Consider the following 27,176-nt stretch of genomic DNA (forward strand, 5'->3'; position numbering starts at 1 on the left):
AAAGAAAGAAAGAAAGAAAGAAAGAAAGAAAGACAGAAAGAAAGAAAGAAAGAAAGAAATGACTCTGTAGTTAAGAGCATGTTCTGCACTTTCAGAGAACCTGAGTTCATGTCTCAGCCTGTAACTGCAGCTCCAGGGAGATCCAAGGCCTCTGGCCTCCTCCAGCATGTGTACACACATTCACATACCCACACTTGGACGGACGGACGGACACACACACACACACACACACACACACACACACACGCACACAAACAAACAATTAAAAATAGTAAGAGCCAGGCAGTGGTGGTACACAACTTTAATCCCATCACTCAGGAGGCAGAGGCAGGCAGATCTCTGTGAGTTCAAGGCCAGCCTGGGCTACAGAGTGAGTTCCAGGACAGGCCCCTATCTTCTGCATTCATTTAATACAGCGTTTGTTTTCCTGATGGTACTCTGTTGTCAAATTCAGGCTGTTCATTCTCAGCCACAAGCCTGTGAAGGGAACATTACATATTCCTGAGGGTATCACCTGGTCCTGATTGGTAATGCAATTTTGATCACACAGTCAGAGCTTTACCTGGTTTATCCACTCTGTAATTTTTCCTCCCTCAAAACTAATAAACAGTCGTGGGAAGCCAATTTAAGACTATGCAAATGCCCTGCTGCTCATTAGTTTCTCCCTAGAATTACCAAGCAGTACTTGCCTTCCGGGGGATGGAAGAAAAGCGCCGTGGGCGCCATCTACGGTGCTGTCATCACACTGCAACAGGACAACAAACCATGAACTTTGTCATACCTGCCTGTTGTCCGATGCTCAGGAACAATTTCCGTCTCAGACATTTTGAAAGAAGAGCCTACAAGAATCTTGTGTCATGAGGCTGGGTTCTAGTCCAACACTACCATTAACTTATGAAGGCACCTTGAACAAGTCCTCATGACTTTCGAGTGTCCAGTGCCACCAGAGGTTGGATGACAAGAATGGAGTTACACATTTACACATTACTTCATTCCAATATTTGTTGAGCAACTCTAGACACCCATGAGGGGTGATCTACATTTAAAAAAAATTTGATGACCCCTCTGGGCAAGCAGTTAAGATTTTGAAAGGTAGGGACTGGATAATGGCTCAGCACTATTGCCAAGTCTGACCACCTGGGCTCAACTCCTGGGACCCACATGGAAGAAGGAGAGAACCAACTCCTGAAAGTTGTCTTCTGACCTTCACACACATCACAACATTTGTATGTGCATGTACGTGCACATATGCATATACAATAAAAGTAATAAATGCCCTGTTTGGAAAGGTAGACTATAGAGCAAAGAAAACCATCTTTGAATGAGCAGCGTCCCTCACAGCTCATGGGTTTGAACACTCGGTCCCCAGTTGGTGGTACTGTTTGGGGAGGTTATGGATCCTTCAGGAGGTGCAGCCTTGCTGGCAGAAGTGTGTCACTGGGGACAGGTTTTAAGAGTTCATAACCTTCCAGTTCCGGTTGCATGCTCTGTTTTCTCTGTGTGGTTGAAGATTAATTTCTCAGCTTTCTGCCCCCACTGTCTGCTGCCATGGCTCTCCCTCCATGACAGACTCTTAATTCTTTGCAGCTATAAGCCAAATAAGCTCTTCCTTAAGTTGATATTGGTCATGGCATTTATCACAACAAAAAAGACCCAATACCAAGGCCCGGGAAATAGCTCAGTGGTTAAGAGCAGTTGCTGGTGTTACAGAGGACTAGAGTTTGGTTCCAATCATGATGACCCACAACCTTTCATAACTCCAGTTCCAAGAGATCTGATACCCTATTCTGACCTCTGAGAGTCCCAGGCATGCGCATAGTGCACACACATACATGCAGGCAGAATACATATACACATAAAATATAAAGACCATTTTAAGAAACTAATATAACATTCCACACAGTATAGAGAAGGAAGAAATGGATGGTACTCGGGAGCCACTGGCTAGGGTGCTTCAGAAGTCCAGCCAGATCAGTTTCAAAAGCTCCCAGTGTGTGTCCGGAATCTTCATTATTGGAAGACCCCAGTCCCTGAGAATATGTTCACTGGCCACTTAGCCCTTGGTTCTATCTTCTAAGAGGCTCTTCCTTCCTCAGTGCCCCAGCTAATAATGAGGGTAAAGGAATGAGCTGCTTTGGGGCACGGGGCCATTTCCCCAGTCCTTTGTGGTCATCAGGAGCCACCTGAAGTCTTAAACAGTTACTGCTCCATTAGTCTCAGGTCAGCTCTCCTCTGGAAGAAAAACACTCCTCAAAACAAAAACCCATCCATCTTCTACCTTCTACCCAGACAGCATGCATGCCAAAAGCTATGGCACACCTCTTTCCCTTTCTTCTTTCTAGTCCCCAGGCTTTGGTGGGAAAGCCATATCCATCTAAAAGATTTAGTGGGCACTATGCTCTGATTTTACATTTTCCCTGATGTGCTTAAAACCACTCAATGCTTCAGCAAAGGATTGTATGTCCACACTCATCTCAAGGCTGAATTTTAACAGACCTTTACTACTCAAAGACTTCTTCAATTTTATCTTTCAGTCTTTGGGGTCAAAGGCAATTCCATTCTCAAACTCTATTTTCTCTCAGTTCTGCATGAAGGCAAGATAATCCTTTTCTGAACCCATGTCTTAATAAACAGAATATTGGGTAACATAGTTCAATTTTCCCAGTTCTGTCCCAGTGTTCAAACTCATTGAATATAACTGTCTTTCAAGTTAGCACAGGCCACAGTTTTACCAAATGTTTCACCGCTGCATAACCTTAGCCACCATCTTTCTAGTCACCAACAACTAATTTGCTACACACCAAAGCCAATACCTTGGATCTTAGAGTGTTGTTATTGGTTTTCCCCGCCCCTAAAGAAAGTCAAATTGCCTGTGCTGTAGGTTAGTTTGTGCAATACTAATGGATACCCCTCAATTCTCACAAACTTAACAGAAGTCTGCACTATGCAAAATCTGCTAGAGATATAGGCAATACTCCACAGTACATAGTCTCCACATACAGCCCAGCATAGCAGACTGCCCAAACTTTATGCACTGATGTATCAATATGCACTTTCATAAATTATCCCAACTGGGAAAGAGAAAATAAATGAAAACTCAGAAATCAAATATTCTCATCCTATAAATGTATATCTGGGGCCAAGTCTCATAAACACATCTAAAATAAAGGCTACAAAGCAGTGCAAACCCAGGCTCTTGGAAGAGGGGAAAATGCTCGAATGTTGAAAAGTCCATGTCTTCCCCTCTGCTGCACGACAGAGCTTTTTCCTTCTGCCTTTTGCACTCTGTGATTTCAGTGCTGTGTTGTTTGCTATGCTTTTTAGTCACTGTGTTGTATTCTCCAGCTTAGACCTTGCACTCCTGCAAAGTTCTCAGACATGCTCTTCAGCGTTCCTCTCCCCACTTCAACAGAAATGTACACACTAAAAGAGCCTTGTTCAACCTTCTGTATTGCTTCACTCCTTATTTTGTGTCCCAGTCCTCATTGGCGCTCCAGTCTGAGCTTTGCTGTTGCTTATGATTATTGCTCAGACTGAGACTCTCCATGTTAACTTTTTGTCAATTCATTTTTTGTTGAGATTAAAATATGGGAAATCATGCAGAGCCTTGGTGGCACACACCTTTAATCCCAGGGCTTGGAAGTCAGAGGCAGGGCTACACAGAGAAACTCTGTCCAAAAAAAGAAAAAAAAAAAAAAGCACACACACACACACACACACACACACACACACACACGGGAAATCTGAGTGTTGTCACATACACATGGTGGGGGGCATTCATTTCTGTCAAGACATTGTGTGTCACAGTGCTCAAGTGACTGAATGTCTTTGGAGTCCAGACCTGGTATAGAAGTCTCAGAGCAGCTGGGCAGTGGTAGCACACACCTTTAATTCCAGCTCTCAGGAGGCAGAGACAGGTGGATCTCTGTGAATTCAAGCCCAGCCTGGTCTACAGAGCTAGTTCCAGGACCACTTGGGCTATTACATAGAAATCCTGTCTCGAACAAAAAGAAGAAAAGAAGGAGGAGGAGGAGGAGGAGGAGGAGGAAGGAGGAGGAGGAAGGAGGAGGAGGAGGAGGAGGAGGAGGAGAAGGAGGAGGAGAGGAGGAGAGAAGAAGAAGAAGAAGAAGAAGAAGAAGAAGAAGAAGAAGAAGAAGAAGAAGAAGAAGAAGAAGGAGAAGAAGAAGGAGGAGAAGGAGGAGAAGGAGAAGAAGCAGAAGAAAGCTATGTATCTGGGGCTGGAGAGATGGCAGAGTGGTTAAGAGCACTGACTGCTCTTCCAGAGGACCCAGGTTCAATTCCCAGCATCCACATGGCAGTTTACACATGTCTGTAACTCCAAGACCTGACACCCTCACACAGACATACATGCAGGAAGATATATATGCATATAAAACAAGAAAGGAAGGAAGGAAGAAGTCTCAAAGCAAGCATGATTGAGACTATATGACCAGTAGAATTACAGTGGTCTTGTCTGAAGGATGGGTAAGAGGGGCCTGAAGGACAGGAAGTTTCACATAAAACACATCCTAGAGTGGATACCTCATTGCTGCTCATAATCAACTGGCTAAAACTTACTCAAAAGACACTATCCAGTCATAGAGGTGTGTAGCTAGAGTTTTCTCCAGTCCTGCTCAGGCCCACAGCCACTCAGACCCAAGTAAACACACCAAGACTTATATTACTTATAAACTGTATGGCAGTGGCAGGCTTCTTGTTAACTAGATCTTACATCTTAAATAAACCTATTTCTATAAATCTATACCTTGCCATGTGGCTTGTGACTTACCAGTATCTGTATATCTTGCTTCTCATCACCATGGCTGGCAGCGTCTCCTAACTCAGTCTTTCACTTCCCAGCATTCTCCTCTCTGCTTATCCTGCCTATACTATACTTCCTGCATGGCATTTTATTTATCAATCAATCATAGCAACACATTCACAGCATACAGAAAGACATCCTCAGCAGAGGTGGAGAATCTGAGGGGAAGAGTTATGACTAAAATTAAGAAGATATAGCCAGGAGTGGTGGTGCACACCTTTCATCCCAGTACTTAGGAGGCAGAGACAGAGGCAGATAGATCTCTATGAATTCCAAGCTAGCCTGGTCTACATAGTGAGTCCCAGGCCAGCCAAAGCTACATAGTGAGATCCTCAGTAAAAAAAAAAAAAAAAAAAATTAAGATGATGGTGTTGGTGATGATGATGATGTTAGTGGTAATGGCAGTAGTGATGATGATGGTAATAATGATGATGGTGATAGTACTGATGATGATAGTGGTGATGGCAGTAGTAATGATGATGGTGATGGTACTGATGATGATGGTGATGGTAGTGGTGATGATGGTATTAGTAGTGGTGATGGTAGCATTGGTGCTGCTGCTGCTGGTTATGGTGATGGTAGTGGTGATAATGATAATGATGTGGTGGTGCTGGTGGTAATAGTGATGTAGCAGTGATGGAGTGGTGATGATGGTGGTGGTAATGATGATGGTAGTGGTAGCAGTGATGGTAGTGGTGATAACGATGGTGGTGGTGGTGGCGGTGGCGGCGGTAATGATGATGATGATGGATACTGGCATTAATTAGCAAGCAGCCTCTGCTACAACTGGAAGGCAGCCACTAGAGAACAGTTACATGCTGTCAGTTCTTACTCCAAGAGGCTCTAAAACATACATAAAAAAATGAAAATGTACTTATAGCCAGTAGTAATTGGTTTTTATTTCAAACATGTAAGGCTTTTTTAATTTTGTGCTTTAATTTGGCCAGAAGTAATTCAATTTACACTGGGTTGGGTTTCTTAATAATTTGTTTTTTGTTGTTTTTTGAGATGGGATCTCTCTACATAGCTCTGGCTGTCCTGGAGCTCATTATGTAGACCTAGAACTAATTATGTAGAGATATACCTGTGTCTGCCTTCCTGGTGTTGGGATTAAAAGCATTTTCCACCACCTCCAGCCTTAACAATTAATGTGTTTAGTGTAATTGTGTAGCTTACAGACATATAATTACACCTTTTTGAAATTTTTTGAGAGAGACAGGATCTTACTATGTAGCTCTGGCTGGCCTGTAACTCACTATTAGGTCAAGGCTGGCCTTAGACTCACAGAAATCCCCTCCTGCCTCTGCTTTCTGAATGCTGGGAATACAGGCATGTACCACCACTCTGGGTTTAATAAGGCATTTCTTTATGTTTTTCCATTTTTAATAACATTCATAGCCGAGTTGTGGTGGCGCATGCCTTTAATCCCAGCACTCAGGGGGCAGAGGAAGGCAGATCTCTGAGAGTTCCAGGCCAGCCTGGTCAACAGAGTGGGTTCTAGGACAGCCACTAAAACTACACAGAGAAACAGTCTCAAAATCAAAAACAAAAACAAACAATAAAAATCATTCAGTGTGTGTGTGTGTGTGTGTGTGTGTGTGTGTGTGTGTGTCTGTCTGTCTGTCTGTCTGTCTGGGTTGGTGCATGCTTGTCAGAGCATGCATGAAGAAGTCAGAGGACAGCTTTAGGAGCAGTTCTTTCTACCATTTGAGTCCAGAGAACTGAACTCAGAACAAGTGCTTTTGTCCACAGAGCCATCTCACTGGCCCTTGTCTACTTTTATTGTTTCTCAGAACTTTTTATGGTCCTTGACAAGCTCTATCTTGCTTAGATACTATGCTCATTACATAAATAATCCATAGCCCAGGTGCGGAGGCAGAGGGCAACATGCTGCAGGCCTGTGTACTGGGGCAGGAGCAGCTATAGCTAGAAGCTTGCCATGGAACCAAGTATCAGCGAGCAAAAGGCTCAGTGTCCCAGGAACCTAGAGAACAGCAATGCTGAAATGAGTTCGAACAAAACACAGACAGCAGCACAGGGAAGGAAGCAGTGCCAGGCTCTTGCACAGCTGGGAGAGGGAGGGCTGAGATCTCCAGGCCTCACTTGGTACCTTAAAAGCCATGAGGTTTTGTGACCCACCTGATAGCACACTCCTACCTGCCTCCCCTTGCCTGGCTGCTGTGGCAAGATGAGAGGAAGAATGTGCTAAAAGGGAGGGCTAGTGTACCAGGTGACATCAGATGACATTGGGACATTCAAGTGAGTGTCTGGCTATCATGGGATGTGTGGGTCTGGAGCTCAGAAGAGTGGGTCCATGACTTTTTATCAGACTCTCAGGATTCCTGCACCAGGGCAATTAGGAAGGCACAGAAGCCAATTATTACTAATTTAACCGAAAGTGGAGTTATTAAAAGGGCTTTCTAGGTAGTTCACAGGTCAAGAGGGCCAGAGAGTTAAGCCTGGAGTTCCGCCAAGCCCAGGAACAGTTGCTGGAGTCATGCATAGAGCTGGTCTGCTGAAGGACCCATCACCACCACCAGCACCCAGTGAGTGCTTCATCTGCTACTGTGCCATACAAAAACCCCACCTCCCCATAGCCACATCACCAACCTAGAGGTTGTGAGCAGCTGAATGTGAGTGCTGGGTACTGGGACTCAGTCCTATGGAAGAGCAATACAAGATCTTAACCATGGGACCACGTTTCCAGATCCTTATTTACTTCTTGAATCATGATCAGAAGCTTGAAGAGAAGCTTGGAAATCAAGATCCTGAGGTGTTTCATGCTTGTTCTTTCCCTCTCTCCCACTCCTCTGTGTATGTTTGCATGTATGTGTTCATGTGGGTAGGTGTGTGGAGACTGGACAGGTCAACAGCTGGTGTCCTCCTCAATCACGCTCCACTTTTTTAAATTTCTTTTTCCAGAGACAGTGTCTCTCTTTGAACCTGGCCAGTAAGCTCCAAGAATCCTCTTGTATCCACCCTGGCCACTCTCAGCATGGAGATAACACATACAGTCCACCATGCCCAGCTTTTACATGGGCGCTGGGATTCAAACTTAGTTCCCTGTGCTTACACAGCAAGCACTGTACCAAGTGAGACACCTTCCAGTCCCTCTGGTTAGCTTCTACAGTGAAGGGTAAGCTGTGCCATTCAAGATTCCCGGGTGGGCAGGCGGGTGGGGATCCACCAAAATAGGAAAGGAGTTGCCTTAATTTGCTTTCTGTTGCTGTGATCAAAGACTTACCAAAGCCACCCTAAGGAGGGAAGGGATTCCTTGGCTTATGTTTTCCCTGTCACAGTCCATCACCAAGGAGAGGCAGGGCAGGAACTCAAGGAGGAGTAGAGGTAGGAATCCTGGAGGAACGCTGCTTACTGGATTCTTCAACCTGGCTTGTTCAGCCTGTCTTCTTAGACAAACCAGGACCACTTGCCCAGAAGTGGCCCTGCCCACATTGGGCCAGGTCCCTCCCAAGTCAATCTTTAATCAAGAATATGGCCCACAGACATGTCCAGAGGACAATCTGATGGAAAAATTCCTCATTTCAGGTTCTTCTTCCCAAGTGACTCTAGTTTGTGTCAAATTGACAAAAATTAATTAGCACAGGGGTTGAGAGTTCACCACAAACTATCCCCAGCAAACTGCTGGCAACTGAATGCAGTGTGAGCAGAGAAGACAGTGAGGAATGTCACTCTATCAAGAAGCTGTGTTGTTCCTGTTACATATTCAGTTTGGAGGGCTGCTTGGTTTGGGGGACGTTGTTTGGTTTAGTGTTTGTTTTGAGACAAGATCTCACTATGTAGCCCAAGCTGGCCTAGAAGAGCCAATCCTCCTGCCTCAGCTTCCGTGGTGCTGGAATTAACGGTGTGCACCACTACACCAGACACAAAAACTTTCTTGAAGTGTTTTTGCCTAGCAGTGAGAAGTAGGTTCTCTTGACTATGTTTTCCCTAACTCTTCCCTCAGGCCTACTGCCTGCGTTTGGAAGAGGAGCCTGTATTCATGCGGTAAGAGCAGCTGTTCTCTCCTGCTTCTAGAAGGCTTTCTTCAGTCCATGCTCTTACTGCTGTTGGAATCCAGGATCCAAAAGGATGTGAAGCACTAGACACCACTCTAGGACAGAACTGCTGGTAAAGGAAAGTGCTATTTTTTATTTGATTTTTGAATGTGTGGGTCCATTTAAAATGAACTATGCTACCCTTAAATCCCTCCCTTGTGCCCCTAGCCACTTTGGATCAAATGACCATGTCTAGGAAGGACCTAGGAGGAACGTGTCCAGACACCCGAGAAGTGTACAGCTTGAGGTGTGGGCATACGGCTCTAGAAGCGGCACCACCAATGAAGAGTTTCTTCGAAGCAGTGCAGTTTGGCCTGCAGAGTTTGTTGTCCTGCTTGGTTGGGACTCTAGCTGTTTCCCCACCCCCAGAGATCCCCTGTTCCTCTGTGGCCTGGGCATCAGAGTTGGAATCACAGTTGTTCTCTTTAGAGCTGTAGAATCTGAGAGATCTCTAACTTTACAGATGAGGGAACTGTACACCCAAGGTCACACCACTCATCACTGACAATGCCAAAATTGAGATCCTCAAACTCTCAAGTCAGATGTCCTTCTACAATACCTCCAAGAGGGCAGCAACTATCTGCCTCCAGCTCCAGTAACATTTGAAGTAAGCAGATGAAGGATGATCAACACAGATGAGAAAGACCCACAGGAGGGGTCTAGGTGAGCTAGGTTCAGCTCAAGTGAGAAACCACAACACTCCCCAGTCTTCCCTCCCTCAGAAGGTCATTGTGACAGACCCCCACCTTGCCAGGACTCTCCTGGCTGCATCATTGAATCATGCATGGAAGCATGCCTTCCCATGATCCATGGCTCCCTGCTGACTGAGGCAGGTTCCAACTGATACGGATCATACTGGTGAGCTGTCCACCAGCGTGGGAACTCAGTTGAGTCAGATGGCAGATTGCATGCTACAAAATCCAACCCTCACTTAGGCTGACCGAGATGGGAGCTCTTAACCCATGGGCTGTCTCTCTGTTCTCCAGGGAGCAACAGAGAGAAGGATTCACAGATGCAGAAAACTCTGCAGGTGCTCATGAACAAGATCGCCAGAGGAGAAGCAAACCCAGGAAGAAGGGACTGAAACAGAGAGGAAGATGTGGGAACAGCTGTGATTCTTCTTGCTTACCCAGACTCTGGAAGAGGAAATGACGACACCCAGGCACATCCCTCGGTCTAGGTTTCAAATAAGCTCAGCCTTTGGGGCTGAGATAGAGATAATGTAGCAACCTGGAATATCCTAAAAGCTGAGTGAAGGGAGTGCTCATGAGGGGAAAGGTGGGGGAGTGAGTGCTGTGCAGAGTTTGAGACTGTTGAGAAATGAAAGGCATTCATTTCATTTGGCAACTGGGTGGTCACTAGTGCCTCTTATGAAAATCTACAGAGGACTGAAGGCGAAGAAGAATCAAAGTAAAATATTCTTTCTGTTGTCTGTTTTTTAAATCAGGGTCTCACTATGTAGCCCTGGCTGGCCTGGAACTCACTCTGTAGACCAGGCTAGCCTTGAACTCCCAGAAATCCTCCAGTCTCTGCCTCCCACATGCTGGGATTAAAGATGTGTGCCACCATGCCCAGCCAAATAGTCTATTTTAAAAGAAAAATGATGAACAGGGAAAAAGGTCTATGACACAGATATGACAGTTTTGTTTTAATCTCGAGATAACTTTGGTAGGCTGTGTAGAGGTAAGCAATGGAGAGAGCCTGCAGAGCCCAGGAAGGGAAAAACAGAGCCTTGGAGGACATATCAGGGCTCAGAAAATATAGAACTAGAAGCACAAGGAAGTAAGTGAGGCAGGACACACAACCTGGTCAATTGGAAGAAGTGCAGAGGAAGGAAGCCCTTGCCTAAGGAGTGTTCTTCAATAAAGCAGATGGTAGGTTAAGTCACTGGCTAACAGCAAAGATGAAGGACATGTATCAGAAAGTAGAGTAATACACCAAGTTCAAGAATTTCCAATCAATACTGAGGCTGTGGCTCTTAGAAGCCAAAAAGGAACAGAAAGCAGGCTGATGTAAAAAATGGAGAAAGTGGAAGGTGAGGAGGTTAGGAAAGTTCAAGATGCTAATAAGAACCTATATGCTAGGCCCTAGGTTCATGCTGGGAAGAGGAGGAAATCCTGGAGAAGAATGAAGGTCTGGGAGAGGGATGCGGTCACGGATCTGGACAAAGGGAATGGGAATGTGCACAGCAGTGAATGGGGCTGGAGAAGAAGGGGCACAGGAGCAAAGAACTTTACTAAGTGAACAATGCAGTAAAAGCAGGGGTGCAGCGGAGACCAGCTGCAAAGAGGGCCCTAGATGTCAAGAGGCACAAAGACCTGTGCAAAACTAGGGAGAGAAAGCTGACATTCACTGTGTTTCCAACAATGTCACACACGGAGCAGGGTCCAAGGAGGGCCTGGTGGCTGCCATTCAGCAAGGTTCCTACAGCAGGCATGTACCTGTTGCTAGAATTCGGGAGGATCACCCTACCCAAGTTCTGTGAAAGAATGCTTTCCAAGTCCATGCTGTACCGATTCCCGCACTAAAATCCCCTTGTGCTATGGGAGTCATCCCACTAGCACATTTCTCAGCATGCAAAAGGAAGTTCCTTGTCTTCTAGGGCTGCACACTGAAGTAGAACAACCAGAACTCTCTGCATTGCCATTGCATGACTTTGTCCGGGACCAAAAAGCTGAACTGACCTTATGATGGGACCATGTGGAAATGAGTCAATGCAGGATTTGATAAAAATGCTGAAGAACCAAAGCACAAAACTTAACTTAGTGAACAAGTATTTGGTTTTGTTTTAAATTTCTTGAACTTCCAGTTCTGTTTTTTGTTTTGTTTTGTTTGTTTTGTTTTGTTTGTGCATGCAAAGAAAAAAATTAAGATGACTTTAAAAACTTGGTTCCAGGAAAAATTCCATGAGCTAGTGAGTGTAGGGAAGGAATGATGGCTCAGGGCCTTACATCCTTGAAGGAAAGGGCATCCCTCTTTCCTCTCTGCCCTGCTCACATGCCCAGAGGGAGCCTCTCAGCACAGAGGGGCTCTATAGTGGAAAGGGAACAGAGGACTGCCTACCACATTTCCGAGATCTCTGGGCCCAGAAGCTGATCCTTGTTCCAACTGGACACACTCTAGCTACATGCTATATCAAGAAAGGGGAAGCAAGGCTTTGAACCAGGCGTTTCCACATCATAGGCACAGTCTCCAGCTGGTCCAGGAAAGGCTGTGTCAGGTTTCAGGCTATCATAGTGTTCAGTGGCTTTCCAGGGCCAAACACCATGAAGTATGGACTATGAGCCACAAAAGGAAAGATGCCCAAAGCAGAATTAGGAAGGTACAAACAGAAGGACCCTCACCAGACCAATCAGAGAAAAAGATGCAAAAATCAAAGTAGAAACAGCCAGGGCCACAACCAAAAAAGCAAAAAGCTTTGTGAACCTAAGGAGCAAAGCCTGTTTTCAAAGGTTCCTGGACTAGAAATGAACTGAAGATTCAGCTGCCTGGGACTAGACTGCAGGGTATGGAAACACATGTACTAAAGAGAGCTTGGCAGTGCTGCTGAACTGCAAGGTGGTGGGCGGGGCTTCCAAGTGAAGCAGCTCCTTCAGTCCAATGCAGAAGGGACTGAGTGTTGTTGCTGACTCACAGGGAGAGAAGAAAAGTTTTCTGGTAAAAAGAAAATTGCTTCCCAGCAAATGCCCTGTGAATAATCACTTCTTTAAACTGCACCTCTTCAAAAAAACAAAGCCATGGCCTGAGAGTCCCCTGAAATCAACCACGCCATGCCTCAGGAACAGGCCACTGAGATGCCATCTCCACCAGCAATATACTCAATAGGTCTTTCCTCAAACAAGCCTTTGCTTAGGAAGAAGCCTGTCCCTGTATATGTCTCAGAGGCTTCCTCCCAAACACCCTGCCTACACTGTGGAGATCCATCTACAATGTGACCTGCAGCTTTCTATTACACAGCTCTATTCCCATGGCTTCCAGAATGCCTTTCCGCATTCTGTAAGAACTACAACCCTAGAGTTACCAGGGTCACTCAAGGACACTGGCTTCTCACTTCTCAATTTTCCCCTTCTCTGCCCTTAGCCCAGATTAGACTCCTATGGGTCACCACTGCCTTCTCCGAGCTCCAACAAAAAGGGTGACAGCGTGTTGGCTGCTTCCGGGCTGTAAGCAGCATGGCCACAATTCTGATCTTTGGTTGTATGAAAAAGTAGAGAACTAGAATCTTGGGCAGGAGAAGAGGCCCAGCACACTGCATTAACCTGTGGGCTGTTCTTGCCAGGGAATTCTGTACCTGCAACAGACACCACCTCACACTTCTCCCAAGTAAAACTCAAGATGCAGATGTCTGAATAGAGATGATCAAGGAAGAGCCATTGACACACATAATAGTCACTTCCGAGAAGGTAGGTTCTGAAGTGCTATCAGCCCAGAGTTAGGAAGCTGGCATCTTCTGGATGTGAGTGCAGTCTGGTCTTTACACTGCTACCTAGCTCAGGCAAGAGTGCCAAACCACACACAGCATTTCACAGTGACCGCCTAAGTCCTACTCAGGAAAGGGGGCGTAAACAGCAAATACCCTGAAAACCGTTAGAACCCAAATAGGCACCAATTGAGACCTAGGGCCTCGAGAAGCCTCCATTATTCTGCCAGTGGCAGATGCCTCTGTCCCAACAGGACGAGCAAAGGCAAACAGTGACCATCTTTGGCTGTGCTGGGACAGGGACCACAGGCCTGTCATGTATCCAAACCTCGCTTTCTTCCTTGGACCCACTTCTAAGACACACACAGTGCTCCTGAGCCCTGGCTGCTGAGAGGTGAGCAAAGTCTGCTCTCCCCATCTGAAAGAGCTCATAAGGAAGCCAGGTCCTTCTGAGCCTCATGGCATGGAACCTGTATGTCGGTTACTCTAGCAGCGAGGAACACCCTGTCTGCCCTGTTTTACTGAAATCTTCTTTATGGTGGGTGCACTATGGCTCCGAATAAACGCTAGAGACGTAAACGATGAGAAGGTGCGATCCGCGGACGAGACTCATGTCACAGCCACACTCGGAAGAGAACAAGCTGAAGTATGGGGGGATGGCCGAGAGGGCGGGACATCAGCCGCCAGCGTGCCCCGTCTCCTTCTGGGTCTCACACCTGCGAGATGCTGGTGGACAGACGGAATGACATTCTCTTTGTCTTTTCATTCTCCTGAGATAAAAGAAAAAAATCGGAATACTCAAATTTGGATTTATTAAACCAAAGGGGACCAGGGTCAGGACTGGGGTTCCCTAGAGCTGATGTATTCTATCCTGAAATGGAAGAGCGGCGCCCACTAAGGGCCCCATATACTATGCACCAAGTGTTGTAAATAACCAGCAGTTTCTGGAGAGACCTTGGCACATAGGTGGCCAGCAGCACATTTCAATGGAATTTAACAGAATGGCTGCATGTAGTGGCACATGCCTGCAATCCTAGCACTTGGGAGGAAGAAGTAGGACTGTCCCAAGTTTAAGGCCAGTCTGGTCTCTCTAGTTAGTTCCAATCCAGCCTGGCTATAGAGTAAACCCTATTTCAAAAAGGAAAGATGGAAAGAGGGATTGAAAGAAGTAGAGAGGGAAGGAAGGAGAGGGCAGGGGGAGGGGGGACGCCACAAGGAGGGAGGGAAGGAGACTGATCTTTCATGTCTACACAGATGAGAGAGCCAGAGGTCTTAGGAGTCTCTCTGTTGCAAGCAAGCCCTCTGCTTCCTTCCTATAGCCAGGAGCTTAAAGGGTCCCTTCTTTTCTCCCTCTAGCCCAGGGGGACTCAGGCACTAATGTCAGAGAGCTCTCTTTCTATGGGCATGACAGCCACTGTGTAGTGTAACCAGTATTGAGCCAGGGGGCAGGACACCTCTTCCTCACCCTAGGTCCATGACCTTGCCAGAGGACCCTGGGCAGGAACACGGACCCCTCTGAATTGCAGGCTTCACTAATCACTGGAGTTGGTGATCTCCATACCACCCTACCTTTCTCTTATGCTAAGGGGTTGAGAGTTCACCAACACAACTCCATCTTGTACTCTTCGCATGCTGCTCAGATGCCCCTTGCCAGTACCACCACCCACCCGCCTTGCCCGCTGGCTGGCATCAGCTCTTTACCATATGTCGCCGCCGCCTCTTGGGCTGGATGCCTTCCTGCATGTAGGGAGGCCACGGGAAGCCCTGAGGGGTGGGACAGCCACTCTCGCCAGATACGTCCTCAGAGTCTGAGTCCTCTTGCTGGGGCTGGGCAAAGCTTTTGTCTGGGTAGATCTCCTTTAGCCAGCCCTCAAAGAATACTTCCAGGCAGCGACCAGCCTCTGCAACCTCCGAGTCAGGCTGAGGAGAGGAGAGAGCGGTGGCCCAGCCTGTTCTACCAGACCATCTCCTCTATGCCCCTCCATCAGAAGGGATACAGGGAGCACACACCTGACTGGCCCATCTTGGAATCTCATCCTGAGAGACCTGGAGCTTGGTACATTCTCCTAGGACTCAAGATAACCCACTTGGTAACCGTTCTTAAAGAGAAGTAATCTTGGTAGATACCCACAGTTGGCCAGTTACTAGTACCTCCCCCATCCTTCTGAGTCCATGCTTAGGGCCACGTTTGAGAGAGGGCTTTTAAGCCATAGCAAACCCCAGGACTCTGCTCCCAGACTCTCTTGCCCACATCTGCCCCCAGCCATGACAATCTTAGTAGGGTCACTATGAAATAGAGAAAACAAACCCAACATACGTAATTGAACTTAGCACAGTTCCAGAACATGAGGCGCACGTCTGATACCACTTCCTCTGGAGTAGTATAGTGAGCTGGGTCCTTCTTTTGCAGCTTCCTCCGGATAATCGATAGGTCCATGGGCCTCTTGATAATCTGGTAATAATGCCTGGCCTTGGGGAGGAAGAGAAGGGGAGGAGGAGATGAAGAGGAGAAAATTAGTGTAGGGCTCGTTGAGAAACAGGAGGAAATGGAGAGTGAGAATGTAAGGGAAAGGGTGGGAGAAAGGAGGACTGAAGGTATGGGAAGAGGAAGAGGTGTCGCTTGCTAAGTCAATGCAGTAGCAGCTGTGAGGGAGAGGAAGAGGCAGGAATGGCCTTGACCCCTAGGCATTCCCTCAGCAGAAAGGAGAGCAGCAGGCAGGGCAGAAGCACAGGCCTCCTTACCAGGGGGCTGACTGGTTCGTGGAAGGAAGGGCAGAAGCACGGGGCCTCCTTACCAGGGGGCTGACTGGTTCGTGGAAGGGCAGGCTGAGGCTGTTGCAGCACAGGGACAGGACCAGCTTCTCACACTTCTGCAGAAATCACAAGTGGCAAGTGGCACACAGTTCTGACTCCACCTCAATGAGAACTAGAGATGGTGACCCTGGAGCTGTCTGGTTCTGACCTTCAAGGCGCCAGCCACCCTAAGAAGGCAGCTTGGGCTCCCAGGCCAGAGGAAAACTGCTGGGGTAAGGACAATAACATAAAGTCCCACAGGCCACGTCATCAGGCATGGCCCAGGACACAGCCTTAAATGTCCCCCATCCCTCTCCCTCCCTGAAGCTCGAGGACTGAGAGCTGGGCCCCAGGGCAGCAGTGCAGAGGCAGGGCCTTCAGAAGCTGACTTAACCAGGAAGGTTCCAGCCTTGCACAGGGATCAATCCACTTCCGGACTGTGGGGAGCTGGTGAGACTTTTGAGGGGTGGTAGCGAGCAGGAGGAAGTGGGTCATCTGGATCACATCTTTGCAGGGTATATTTTGTCCCTGGAGCCCCCTTCTCTCTGAACTCTGCTCTCCCACATGCTCCCCACTGTAGTGTCTCTGCCTCACCACAGACCTGGGGACAATGAAGCCAAGTGACCATGGAATGAAACCATGAGTCAAAATAACCTGTTCTGCTTGAAGTTGATTTTCTCAGTCATTTTGTCACAGGAATGCCACAAAGCCCACCCCCTAAAAAGGCTCACCATCCCCCTGGGGGAAAAACTCAACCTCTGTAGGCACAAAGGGTTGCCTCACATAGAAAACTCTGCTCCCCAAACCCTTCCCTACCTTCTGGTCATTCATGCTCAGGCCGGGAGGTGCCCGCACTCCGGGCTGATTGTAGCGGGCATTCTCACAATCGTACTCCATCTCAGGCTGCATCAGGCTGCGGCACAGGGTGCACACCCACTCTCCCCTGCACAGCAGGTGAGGTCATTAGAATTCAGCATCCTTCCCTGACCCTCTGCCCAAGACAGGCACAGAAAAGGGGGTGATGAAGTAAGAAACTCTGTCCCCAGCCCTGCCTCAGTGAAGGGAATGGCCTGCTAGCCACAGGCTTGAAAGAAATAAGATAAACCAAGATGCCCTGAAGACAAGGGGGAAACAAAACGGTAGTTGGGGAGGAGCTAGGGCTAGGTACGGGACAAGGCACACAATTACAGGGCCCACCAACCCACAGGACCAGACTTGGTGCCGGCCCAGGTAAGCCCACCCTGGGAGCACTGTGGCCTTCTGACCCTGAGGATGACTCACCCTGGGAAGCTGAGCAGGGCTGGCACATGGCAGGAAAGGTGATACACTTTGGGGCAGCGGTCACAGCACAGCAGCTCCCCACCATTGAGGCACACAGCACAGAAGTCCTCGTTCTCTATGGGGGCTGGGGTGCACTTCTTGGCTCCCAGAGCTCGGGGAATGAGTCTGTGTTCTTCAGAAGATGCACTGTCCATCTCTGGCAGCCGCTGCCCAGTCGGAGAGGTGACAGTGACCTTCCTTCCCCCCAGACCTGGGCCTTGGGTGGCATCAGGCAGGCTGTTCTGGCTGACCTTGGAGAAGAAGTGAGTCTGAGCAGTTGGAGCACAGAATTGGCAAATGGTGGCAGGGGTGAGGTGGGGGGTGGAGAACTGACAGAGACTAAGCACTTACTATGAGGACCTCCTACTCCAGGACCACAAGCCAGCCAAGTTCCAGCTCAACCCTGCTGTATCTCCCAGATCCCATGCAGCAGAGGACGAGGCTAGCTACAGTCCCACTGAGGTTCACATAAGGCCCTAAAGCAAGTATTCTAGCAGCAACAAAGGAAAACAAGAGGCTCCTAGCCTGGACCAAGCAGAACCAAGTAGTACCTTAATGGACATGCTAGAGGACTCAGTGCCACACTCGATCACCAGCAGGAAGCTCCCGTCCTGGCTGTTATTCTGGGGCTTCAGCTTAAACACAGGCATCTCTCCTGATGAGGCAGCACAGATCTTGAGCCTCTCCAGTCGCACATAGGGAATCTTGGGCTCACTACTGAGGGCTCTGTGATAAGAGAGACACCCTGGATCTCATCAGGAGCCCCGGATAACCTCGATCTCCAAGTTAGGCTCATTCATGATCCCACAAATGAACAGCCTCCTCAGTTAACCCTTTACAGGTCCACATCCTTTCTCATGTCAAGCTCAGCCCAGCCAACCCTGTCAAACACTGGAAAGATCTTTGGTACCACCTGTAGCCAAAGGAAGGCTCCCTGAAGAGGAAGGACTGTTACACACAGAGTGTAACACCTGACAACGCCTGGAACTCTCCCATAACTATTGTAGGCACCCAACCCGTGGACCCCACTTGAGGCTCAGCAGGTGGTGATGGCAGGTAAAGATAAATTTCTGCTTCTAGTTCTTATATAGGATTACTTCCTGTGCCAACCTCTCAGGACAGGAAGTTGATTGCAAGACGGTCGGCCAAGAGTCATTACCTGATGCTTGAATTCTCCTTTGTATCCAGCTCTAAGGCTTCTTGTTCAAAATGCTCATATTCTAAGACAAAAGACAAATTAAATAGCTATGACATACATTTGTGGCAACAAATATCATTTAGACCTTTCACTTATTTCTGTTATTTGGACTTTTGGTCATACACCTGCCACATAATTGTTACCAAGTGTGTTCATTCATGGTGGGGACAACCCTACAATAGGTCTCCTTCCTGAGAGAGGATGAAAGCCATCATCTTTTTGGCAAATGTTAGCACAGATAATAACACTCAGAGGCTGCTGAGGGGTAAGCGCTGGGTCAGGCACTGAGAGCCATCTTCTAAGAGATTATAAATAACCTGTTTCCAATACACTGGTGTGACCTTCTGTCATTCTCTGCAGCCTCACCAGTGTGGAGATTCCAGCACCACCCCTGGGGACCAGATCCTCTGCACAGCACAGACCACACAGATGGGCAGGGAACGGTGGTGAGGCGCACACAGGAACGCCCATTTACTAACACTGCCCTATGTACTTTCCTTGGGCAAAGCTGGGTCTAAAATTTTGATTTAGTTGCATAAAATATAAGGTAATATTACTTATGTAATAAGGAGCAATATTTTTTTCAGTTGGTCTATCAGTATAAAGAAAATAAAAGAGAAAAATAGTTCATTTGGTGGTATCATTGTTCTTTTATGTATTAAGTGCCTACGAAATAGACTGCTCCATTTCAAAATAAGCAATAACACCACACATGAAAAAAAAAAGGTTAATTGGTCAGTATTTGACTCTAACTTCTTGACTAGCCCTTATCAGATGAAACAAACCACAAATCACCTTAAGAAGGGATATTGGTGGGCTGGTGAGTCAGCTCAGTGGGTATATGTGCTCGCTGCCAAGTCTGACGGCCTGAATTCGATCTACAGCATCCATGTGGTGGAAGGAAAAAAACCAACTCCCTAAGAAGAAACTCAGAGCTTATCTCCAGTGGTCCAAATTCCCTTTATTAACGAGGCACTGCACAAATCCACGTGACTGCTGAGTACATGGGAAATTCTTGCTGTTACAGAGTAAATGGCTAAGGGATTTCTCTGTAGTTGTTTGCCCCCTACCCTATGCAGCAGTTTGGTGAGTCCCCTTTGCTGAGGCAGGCGGAAGTTACCCATTTCACAAAGGACAGAGTTGATGTCCTAACTAGATCCAATGGACGCACCTTTTCATTCATTTTACCAAGGCTAGCTCTTTTGGAGTGATTTCTTCACGTGGGCCTATATACAAAGCCAGACTCCCCAGGATGTGTTCTATGAGGAAGATTAGAAGGAGGCCACACAGATCAGTGCTGCCCATGGTTAGGGAAGCAGAATCATGTACATCACTTCCAAAGGACAGAAGCAAATTCAACCTTATAAGATGCATCTCCCAGGCTGAGCCCATCTACCTGCCTCCACCTCACTTGGAGGTGCTGAGAGGCCTGCTCAAGTCTATGGCCAACAGGAAAAGCAGCCACTTACTCAAGTCTCACCTTTTGGGTGCTTGTACTGTTGTAGAGCAATAGATGTGTTGGTCATCGGTGCTAGAGAAGGTCTTTTCACAGAGAGGTTAATTGGTTCCTCCAGTTCTGAGGGAATAGCCAAATCTTTGGGAACATCCAGACTGGAGGCTGTGGAGCCTTGTCCCACTGAGTCTGTGAAGCGAGTGCACTCCTCACTTTCCATCTGTCAAAGGTGAACAGTCAACAAGAATCAAATCAGACATTCTGGCCATCAGCAAAACTGCTAAGATAAGGCTGCCAATGGCCAACTTCTTACTTCACAATAAACAAAAGTTGAATGCCACTTTCCCGAGACTTACCTTACACAGGGCATTCCCCAGGGAGGATTCAGACCCATCCTTGGGGCCCAGGCTCTCTGCAATTTGGCCAGAGCCAGGACTGGAAGTAGATCTAGTCTCCAAATGTATGTCAGAAACTGAAGGCATACCCTGCAGAGGGCAAGTGGCCAGACTTGGCACAGCCTGGGTGTGCCCAGACACTAGGCTGGACCCAGCCTGTGAGTGGTTGCTTGCCAGGCTGGTAATGGCCTGGGAGCAATCACCCCTAAGGTTGGGCATAGACTGGAATGTGCCACGCACAAGGTTTGGCACAGGCTGCAGGTGACTGGCTGAGCTGGGCACGGCATGGCTTGAAACACTCATCAGGTTGGACACAGTTTGTGGTGGGCCACTCAGCAGGCTTGGAATTGTGTGGGTGGGACCAGCTGTCAGGCTGCTCATTCTGTGCATCTGTGGCTCTATGGTCCTCGCCAGCCTGGTAGATGACAACTCCATCTCCAGAGTGTTGGAAAAGCCCATGATGCTCACTGAGGTGGAGTGCTGCAGAAAAAGGCATGGATAGAGTTGGGCTGTCAACTGGGAATGTAGGAAGAGGGGCGAGACCCAGCCCACAAGAGCACTGAAATTCCATTCGCCTGCATTTAGGGGCTGCCACTGGGAGCTAAGGCAGCTCATGAAGTCCTGTCCCAGTTCCCACCACCAAGGAAGCTACCAGATTATGACATAGGTTATGACATAGAGGGAGGTGCAAGCTAAGGGGTGTGTGTGTGTGTGTGTGTGTGTGTGTGTGTGTGTGTGTGTGCAAGAAAGACAGAACGAGAAAAGGAGAGAATCTACCACCTGACCTGAGGTCCATGCATGCCTCATGGGGCTCTATCCCCCAACCATAGTCCTCTACTTAAGCAGAGGGTTAATAGGGACTTTCTAATTTCACATTTCCAGTCTTGACTAATACTGCCTGTGGCTTCCCATCCTTCCCTTTAAGGGATCTTGTGAGATATTTTCCCACATAAAACTGGCTAGAAGTTATGAAAAATTCGAACTGTGATCTGCTTCCGAGCTGCTCCCTCCAAAGCATGGCAAGGTTCCAGGGGGTCTCATTCTGTCCGAGGGAACCCAGCTCAATTCCAGAGCCTGCAGCAAGCTTGCAGCTTGTACTAGCATTGAATGGTGCCTTTCATCAAGGTAGTGGATGGTCTTTTCTAGTGCTGGTATACCTGCCAACATCACTCCAAACCACCGGAAGGGGGCTTCAGAGCAACTCCTAACATGGCCCCAGCTGTGCAGCCCTCAGCAGGGGTGAGGCTGTTCCCAGCAGAACTCTGACTACCCAGGTCCCTCAGAAGAAAGACTTAACACATCACTGAAAAGGAGTTGAAGACATGGGTGATTTGGGTCACTGATTGTGTATAGTTTTTCAGGTTGAAGAAACAGATCTGATGGGGATGAGAAGGAAGGAGATCAGTTTTAAATGTAATTTTTATGAATTTAGAACTTAATAAGCCTGTTCTTGAAAAAAAGAAAGACTGAATATATACCAATTTGTCTACTTTCGAAAATCAAAGGGCAAACACTAGAGGATGCACCTCTAAACTTTCAAGATCAGTGTCCCAAATGTGCCATTCTTTCCCCAATGTGTGAAGTGTTCAAATTTCCTGAGGGCAGTAAACACTTCATTACATTCTCAGGTTTCAATATAAGGGTAATAAAGCTATTCCCTAGTAAGAAAGATGGCCTTCCTCACTGTGAATATCATTACTGGTGGCTCAGCTTTGTAAGACAGACACTAGAGGGAGCATCATAGGGCATCCCTCCTTGCTCCCCAGCTAACACCAGGCCCTGTAATTTAAATATACCCATTATTCCCTCTCTACAGACAGTGACAAAGCATAACCTACTATCTCCCTAGACAACAGGAGTGGTCTCCTCAGTGCAGACAGTTGGAAACACACATCAGACCACAGCATGCCTTTTCATTAAACCCTGCAGAGTGTGCTCCACTTTCCTCAGGATGAATACAAAAATCCTGAAGAGACTCCCAAGACCCAGGTGACCTGTGCCCTCATCCTTAGCAGCCACAAATCAAAGAACAACCCCCTCCCTATTCTCTGTAATCCAGGCCTTCAGACACTGTCTTTAGTTCCTGAAACAAGTCAGATGCCCCTGGCAGCCCTCATCCCCTCCAGAGAGTCTGCCTTCTCTGTACAGAATATTTTCCTTACTCTATCCCTGTTCCATTTGCCCTTCAGAGCTCAGCTCCCCACTGCCAGTGTGTGTGTGTGTGTGTGTGTGTGTGTGTGTGTGCGTGTGAGACAAAGGTTCTTTCATCCTCTAGTGCAGACCATATCCCCATCCACTTGATGCTCCCAGAACACTGGTCCTTTCAACCTCAAGGCACATCCATGATACAATGACCAGATGTTGTTCCCTATGAAACTAAACTCCATCAAAGCATAAACTTTGGTCTATTTTGTTTACCCACTTTATTCCTTTATTCCTGGACCCAAGAGCAATGTCTGGGTGAATCCAGGAAATAGTGAGCTAATTGAGATCTCAAAGCTGTGCTGTGAGACTGTAGATTCTACAAATGCTGGGCTGAGTAAACAGCAGCTGGGTTCCACTCATGACTGGTTTCGAGTTTTCCCTAAAATCATGACAGGCTTTGGAGAGCTGAAGTTTAGTAAGAATTTATTACATACAAAGCAGTTTGCTAGGGTTCTACACATACTGCCTCAGTTCATCCTCACAGTAACCATTAAGAGGTTACTGTGAAGGTTAGAAGACAATCTGTGTGAACACTTAGAATGTCTGGTACGCTACTGCAGCCCTTGTAAACCTTGGTTGTCCACTGTAGTATTGTGTTGCAGAGGCCTTTGTTATAAACAAATTTCAAGTTTTTAATGTTTCCATAAAACATGATCTTTAATGTTTTCCATTTCTCTTTTTTATTGTACATAGAAATACAATTGATTGTGTCGATCTTGTACCCTGATTCTAGACTCACTTTGGATTTTCTGTGCACATGCTAGGTGATGTATTATAAGTAGTACCATTTCTTTCTCTTCTTTTGCATGTTTCCGGCTTCTTGCCAATAGCTGGCCCTTCTAGATGACTTTGTATAGTCATCCTGCTACCGAGGACCCTTTCAATGATTTACCCTGACACTGGAGGGGGCTCTTCCTAGATGTGAGTCCAGATCTGGCCTTCAGATCACGCTCAGGGGGGGCCTGAATCCACCCGACTCCTCTTCCCTACATCCCACCCTCTGCACATCAATTTCTTCATCCTTCCCTCTCTGCTATCCCTCGTTCTGTCTCTTATGACCTTCACCTTTTTCTTTTCTCTGGTGTTAACCAGGGTTTTTCTCCTTTCTCCCTACCCTATTCCTTAGTAGTTATCAGCTTTTAAAGTTTGTGTTTCCTTAGTCTTCTCAGTTTTAAAAATATGATTTAAGCACTTTTTATTTATCTTTCCACGAAAAAGAGTACTTTTTGTGTGTGTTGCTTGGTGGTTTGGTCTTTAGTAAAAACTTTCTAACTTGCTAAGTAGTCTATAGAGCAAGGATGAATGGATGAATTCATTCAACCTAAGTGAATTAGGCATACAGCCCAACAAGAAGGATCAAGGCCAGAATCCAGCGGCTTTCTGCCTGGTGACTGAGTGTGGCTGAGTTCTCCAGTGTGTCCGCCAGGCTCTATCTTGGCCCTCCTTTTCTCTGCTACTGCCAGAATACTCACTTTGGGGTCTTTTGTGAGCCTCTCAGTGAGTCTACAGCTAGCCTTGTCCTGTGCTGTGAGGGATCCATGAGACACTGCAGGGGCGAGCTGTCTCTTAGTTGTCCTGGTGATACACTGCCAGAGCTCTCTCATAACCTGTATTTTCTTATCTACAGACAGAATATCTGATGATTAATGCCTTGCACTTTGTAATATAGAAGAAACAAATCCTTTCAACTGTATTATTCCTCCTTTCCCCCACATGACATAGTTAACCTAGTTCTGATGTTCGTTTGGTCTGCCCATAACAGATATTACATAAATACATAGCTGAGGGTGACTGTGGACTTCTGGTCCTTCTGCCTCCTCCTCTCAAGTATTGGGATTAAAGACATATGCCATTAGGCCCAATTTTATAAGGTAGTTAAGGATTGAACTTGGGGCTCTGTGCATGCTCCAGCAAGTTCTTGGTGAGATCCTTGATGCTAAACCAGGATCTGTTTAGACCATCCACCTAACTGTTTGAGTTGGGCATAAAGCCAAATCTCAACGAACATACCCTATTTGAGGACATCAAGTCCCTCGCTCCATGCAATGACACGAGTTCAAACAATGACAGACTAGGAAGAGAACAGGCAGACTGAACCACAGTTAGCACGGAAGCAAGTCTGCCGGTGATGGGCTGCCATAACTCGCCAGGAGGACACCAGTGCTAGCAGGAGTGAGTGCTGCTTGTGGTCACATGGGAGACGCCCACAGAGAAGGAACTCAAAAGCACTGTCAGAGCAGTCTCGCACTGACCCCATTTCTATAGGCTGAAAACACAATGACAGGGCTGGAGGGCTGGCTCAGTGGCTAAGGGCACTACTGGCTGCTCTCCCATAGGACCTGGGTTTGAACCCTAGCACCCACATGGCAGCTCACACATATCTGTAACTCCAGTCCCAGGGGATCTGATGCCCTCTTCTGGCCTCTATGAGCACCAGGCATGTACATGGTACACAGACATACATACAACCAAAACACCTGTACACATAACTCTTAAAACATGGGCAAGTGTGTGTGTGTGCACACATGAATTTATACACACCATGTCAATTATTTTTGATACTTTTCTGGCTCTGTGGAATGTAGTGCCACCAACCACTAAACTAAAGAATACTTATTTCATGTGCAGGAAGAAAGTAGAGAATCATGAAGCTTTCATGGTACTCTGCTGCCAGTACCCCAAGTGAGAGGAGGCTGGAGCAGGTTCTCAAGGAAAGGAGAGCCAGGGAGGAGGAAAGGGCTTCTAAAGAGCACACTAGGGTTAGAGAAGGGCTGGGGAGTGTGGCCACATTGTCTGGTGGCCAGTGCCTCACTCACTGCCAGGGGAGAAGAGAGTGCCTGCCCTCTGCAGCAGGTGGTGTGGTTCAGAGGTCAAATGAGAGAGCCAAAGTGCATTACCTGCCCTAAAGCCTCACAGAATCATGACTACTATCTGAACTGCTAACAGGTAACTGATATCTCAACTTCATCACACATAAAACCTTCAGACTTCATAAAGTATGTATTCTGAAATTTGCAAGTGAAAGTAAACTATTTTCAAGTTCAGAAAGGAAGAGTCAAAATATCAAAAACCATTTACTGAATGTTTTTTGAACTCAGGTCTCTAGAGGATGAGGGGAAACTGCCCTGAGCCTAAGAACCCATTCTTAACACACTTAATTAGCATGGCCTCACTTGCTCCTAATTGCCCCCCTCCTCCACACTTCTGTCCCTTTCTTCCTCTTTGCCTTTCTTATTTCAATCTATTGTTTGTTGAGACTGGCTCTTGCTATGTAGCTGAAGATGATTTTGAACCTCTGATCTTCCTGCCTCCACCTCTCAAGTGTCATACGGCTATACCAGTTCTATGAGGCACTAAGGATAGAACTCTGGGTGCTGTGCATGCTAAACAGGCAACTGAGCTCCAGCCCAGCTCTCTCTCCTTCTCTTTCTCTGCTGCCTGTCTGCCTGTGTGAGCCACTCACCTTTTTATCTGTCCTTACCACCTGACTTGCCATCCTGCCTGAGACCTCTCTAACTTCTGCCTCTTCTGTCGGTCACCCATGCAGCCCTTTACCCAGCTAGTCTGACTTCTATTTGGACTGTAACCTGCTTCCCACCCTCTCCCCACGTCACCACTTACATCTCCTTCTGGAGTTCAATGTATGGACATTACTCTTGTAGTGTGTGCCACAAGGTGTTCTCAAAATCCAGAGAAAGCATTGCTCCTATCACTTTAACAGGAAGGTAAACTGAGACACAGAGTGATTACCCAGACTTCTTAAGTCTTTCTTAGGCCCAAGACTAGGAATTGTGGTCTGGCCTGGTAAATATGCTGTCTGGACTTAATTTTGTGCCATTGGCTAAAAATCTTGTGTCTTTGTAGGAAGTACTTGTGAAATAATAAACAGACACATAATGCACATGTCCTGAGTTTATTATGTCTGTGGTTCTTCCAGCAAGGTAGATGGCGTGATGTTTCTCATCAACTTATTCCCAGATAGCTGAAACATACTTTTTCCAACAACAAAGTGAATTGGTTTAAGAACATTATTTTGGAAGGGATGAGTATAAACTTAACTAAAACATGGTCTCCTCAAGCAGAACTAATGAGCCTAACATATAAATGAATGGCTGAAACGAGCAGCTAGAGTCCAGTGATGGTCTCAGAGGCTTTTAAGAGTAGAGGGCGTGACTTGTCGCCTCAGCAATCTCCCGTGGTGGCCTTTCTCCAGGCGAAGTCGCTGTCTTCTGTCTTGTGAGATTCCGTTATAGAAGTCCTAACTCCCCACTTCTAATCTGCTTATTCTTTGAATGTTGAAAATAAGCAACTTCTTAAGCTGGGCATTGTGGCACATACCTTTGATCCCAGCACTCAAGAAGCAAAGGCAGGAGAATCCCTGAGCCCTGAGTTTGAGGCCAGCTTGGTCTACAGAGGGAGTTCCAGGACAGCCAGGGCTGTTACACAAAGAAACCCTGTCTCCAAAGAAAGAGAGAGAGAGAAAGAGAGAGAGAGAGAGAGAGAGAGAGAGAAAGA

General features: G+C 47.0%; 1 protein-coding gene across 2 annotated transcripts in view; it reads right to left on the minus strand.

The window, feature by feature from the left end:
* Positions 1-11,703: 11,703 nt before the first annotated feature.
* Trim66 (tripartite motif containing 66) overlaps positions 11,704-27,176 on the minus strand; it is a 54,338-nt gene continuing 38,865 nt past the window's right edge. For both annotated transcript variants that reach the window (XM_036197009.1, XM_036197018.1), the window contains exons 11-20: positions 20,418-20,936; positions 20,089-20,281; positions 18,570-18,630; positions 17,962-18,136; positions 17,372-17,661; positions 16,907-17,033; positions 16,093-16,167; positions 15,615-15,767; positions 14,999-15,217; positions 11,704-14,067 (exon numbers count right to left, since the gene is read on the minus strand). In XM_036197009.1, coding sequence (XP_036052902.1) covers positions 14,008-14,067; positions 14,999-15,217; positions 15,615-15,767; positions 16,093-16,167; positions 16,907-17,033; positions 17,372-17,661; positions 17,962-18,136; positions 18,570-18,630; positions 20,089-20,281; positions 20,418-20,936 — 1,872 coding nt within the window. In that variant the 3' untranslated portion in view covers positions 11,704-14,007. The remainder of the gene's footprint in view (positions 14,068-14,998; positions 15,218-15,614; positions 15,768-16,092; positions 16,168-16,906; positions 17,034-17,371; positions 17,662-17,961; positions 18,137-18,569; positions 18,631-20,088; positions 20,282-20,417; positions 20,937-27,176) is intronic.

The sequence above is a fragment of the Onychomys torridus genome, chromosome 1, assembly GCF_903995425.1.
Source record: "Onychomys torridus chromosome 1, mOncTor1.1, whole genome shotgun sequence".
Lineage (NCBI taxonomy): Eukaryota > Metazoa > Chordata > Mammalia > Rodentia > Cricetidae > Onychomys > Onychomys torridus.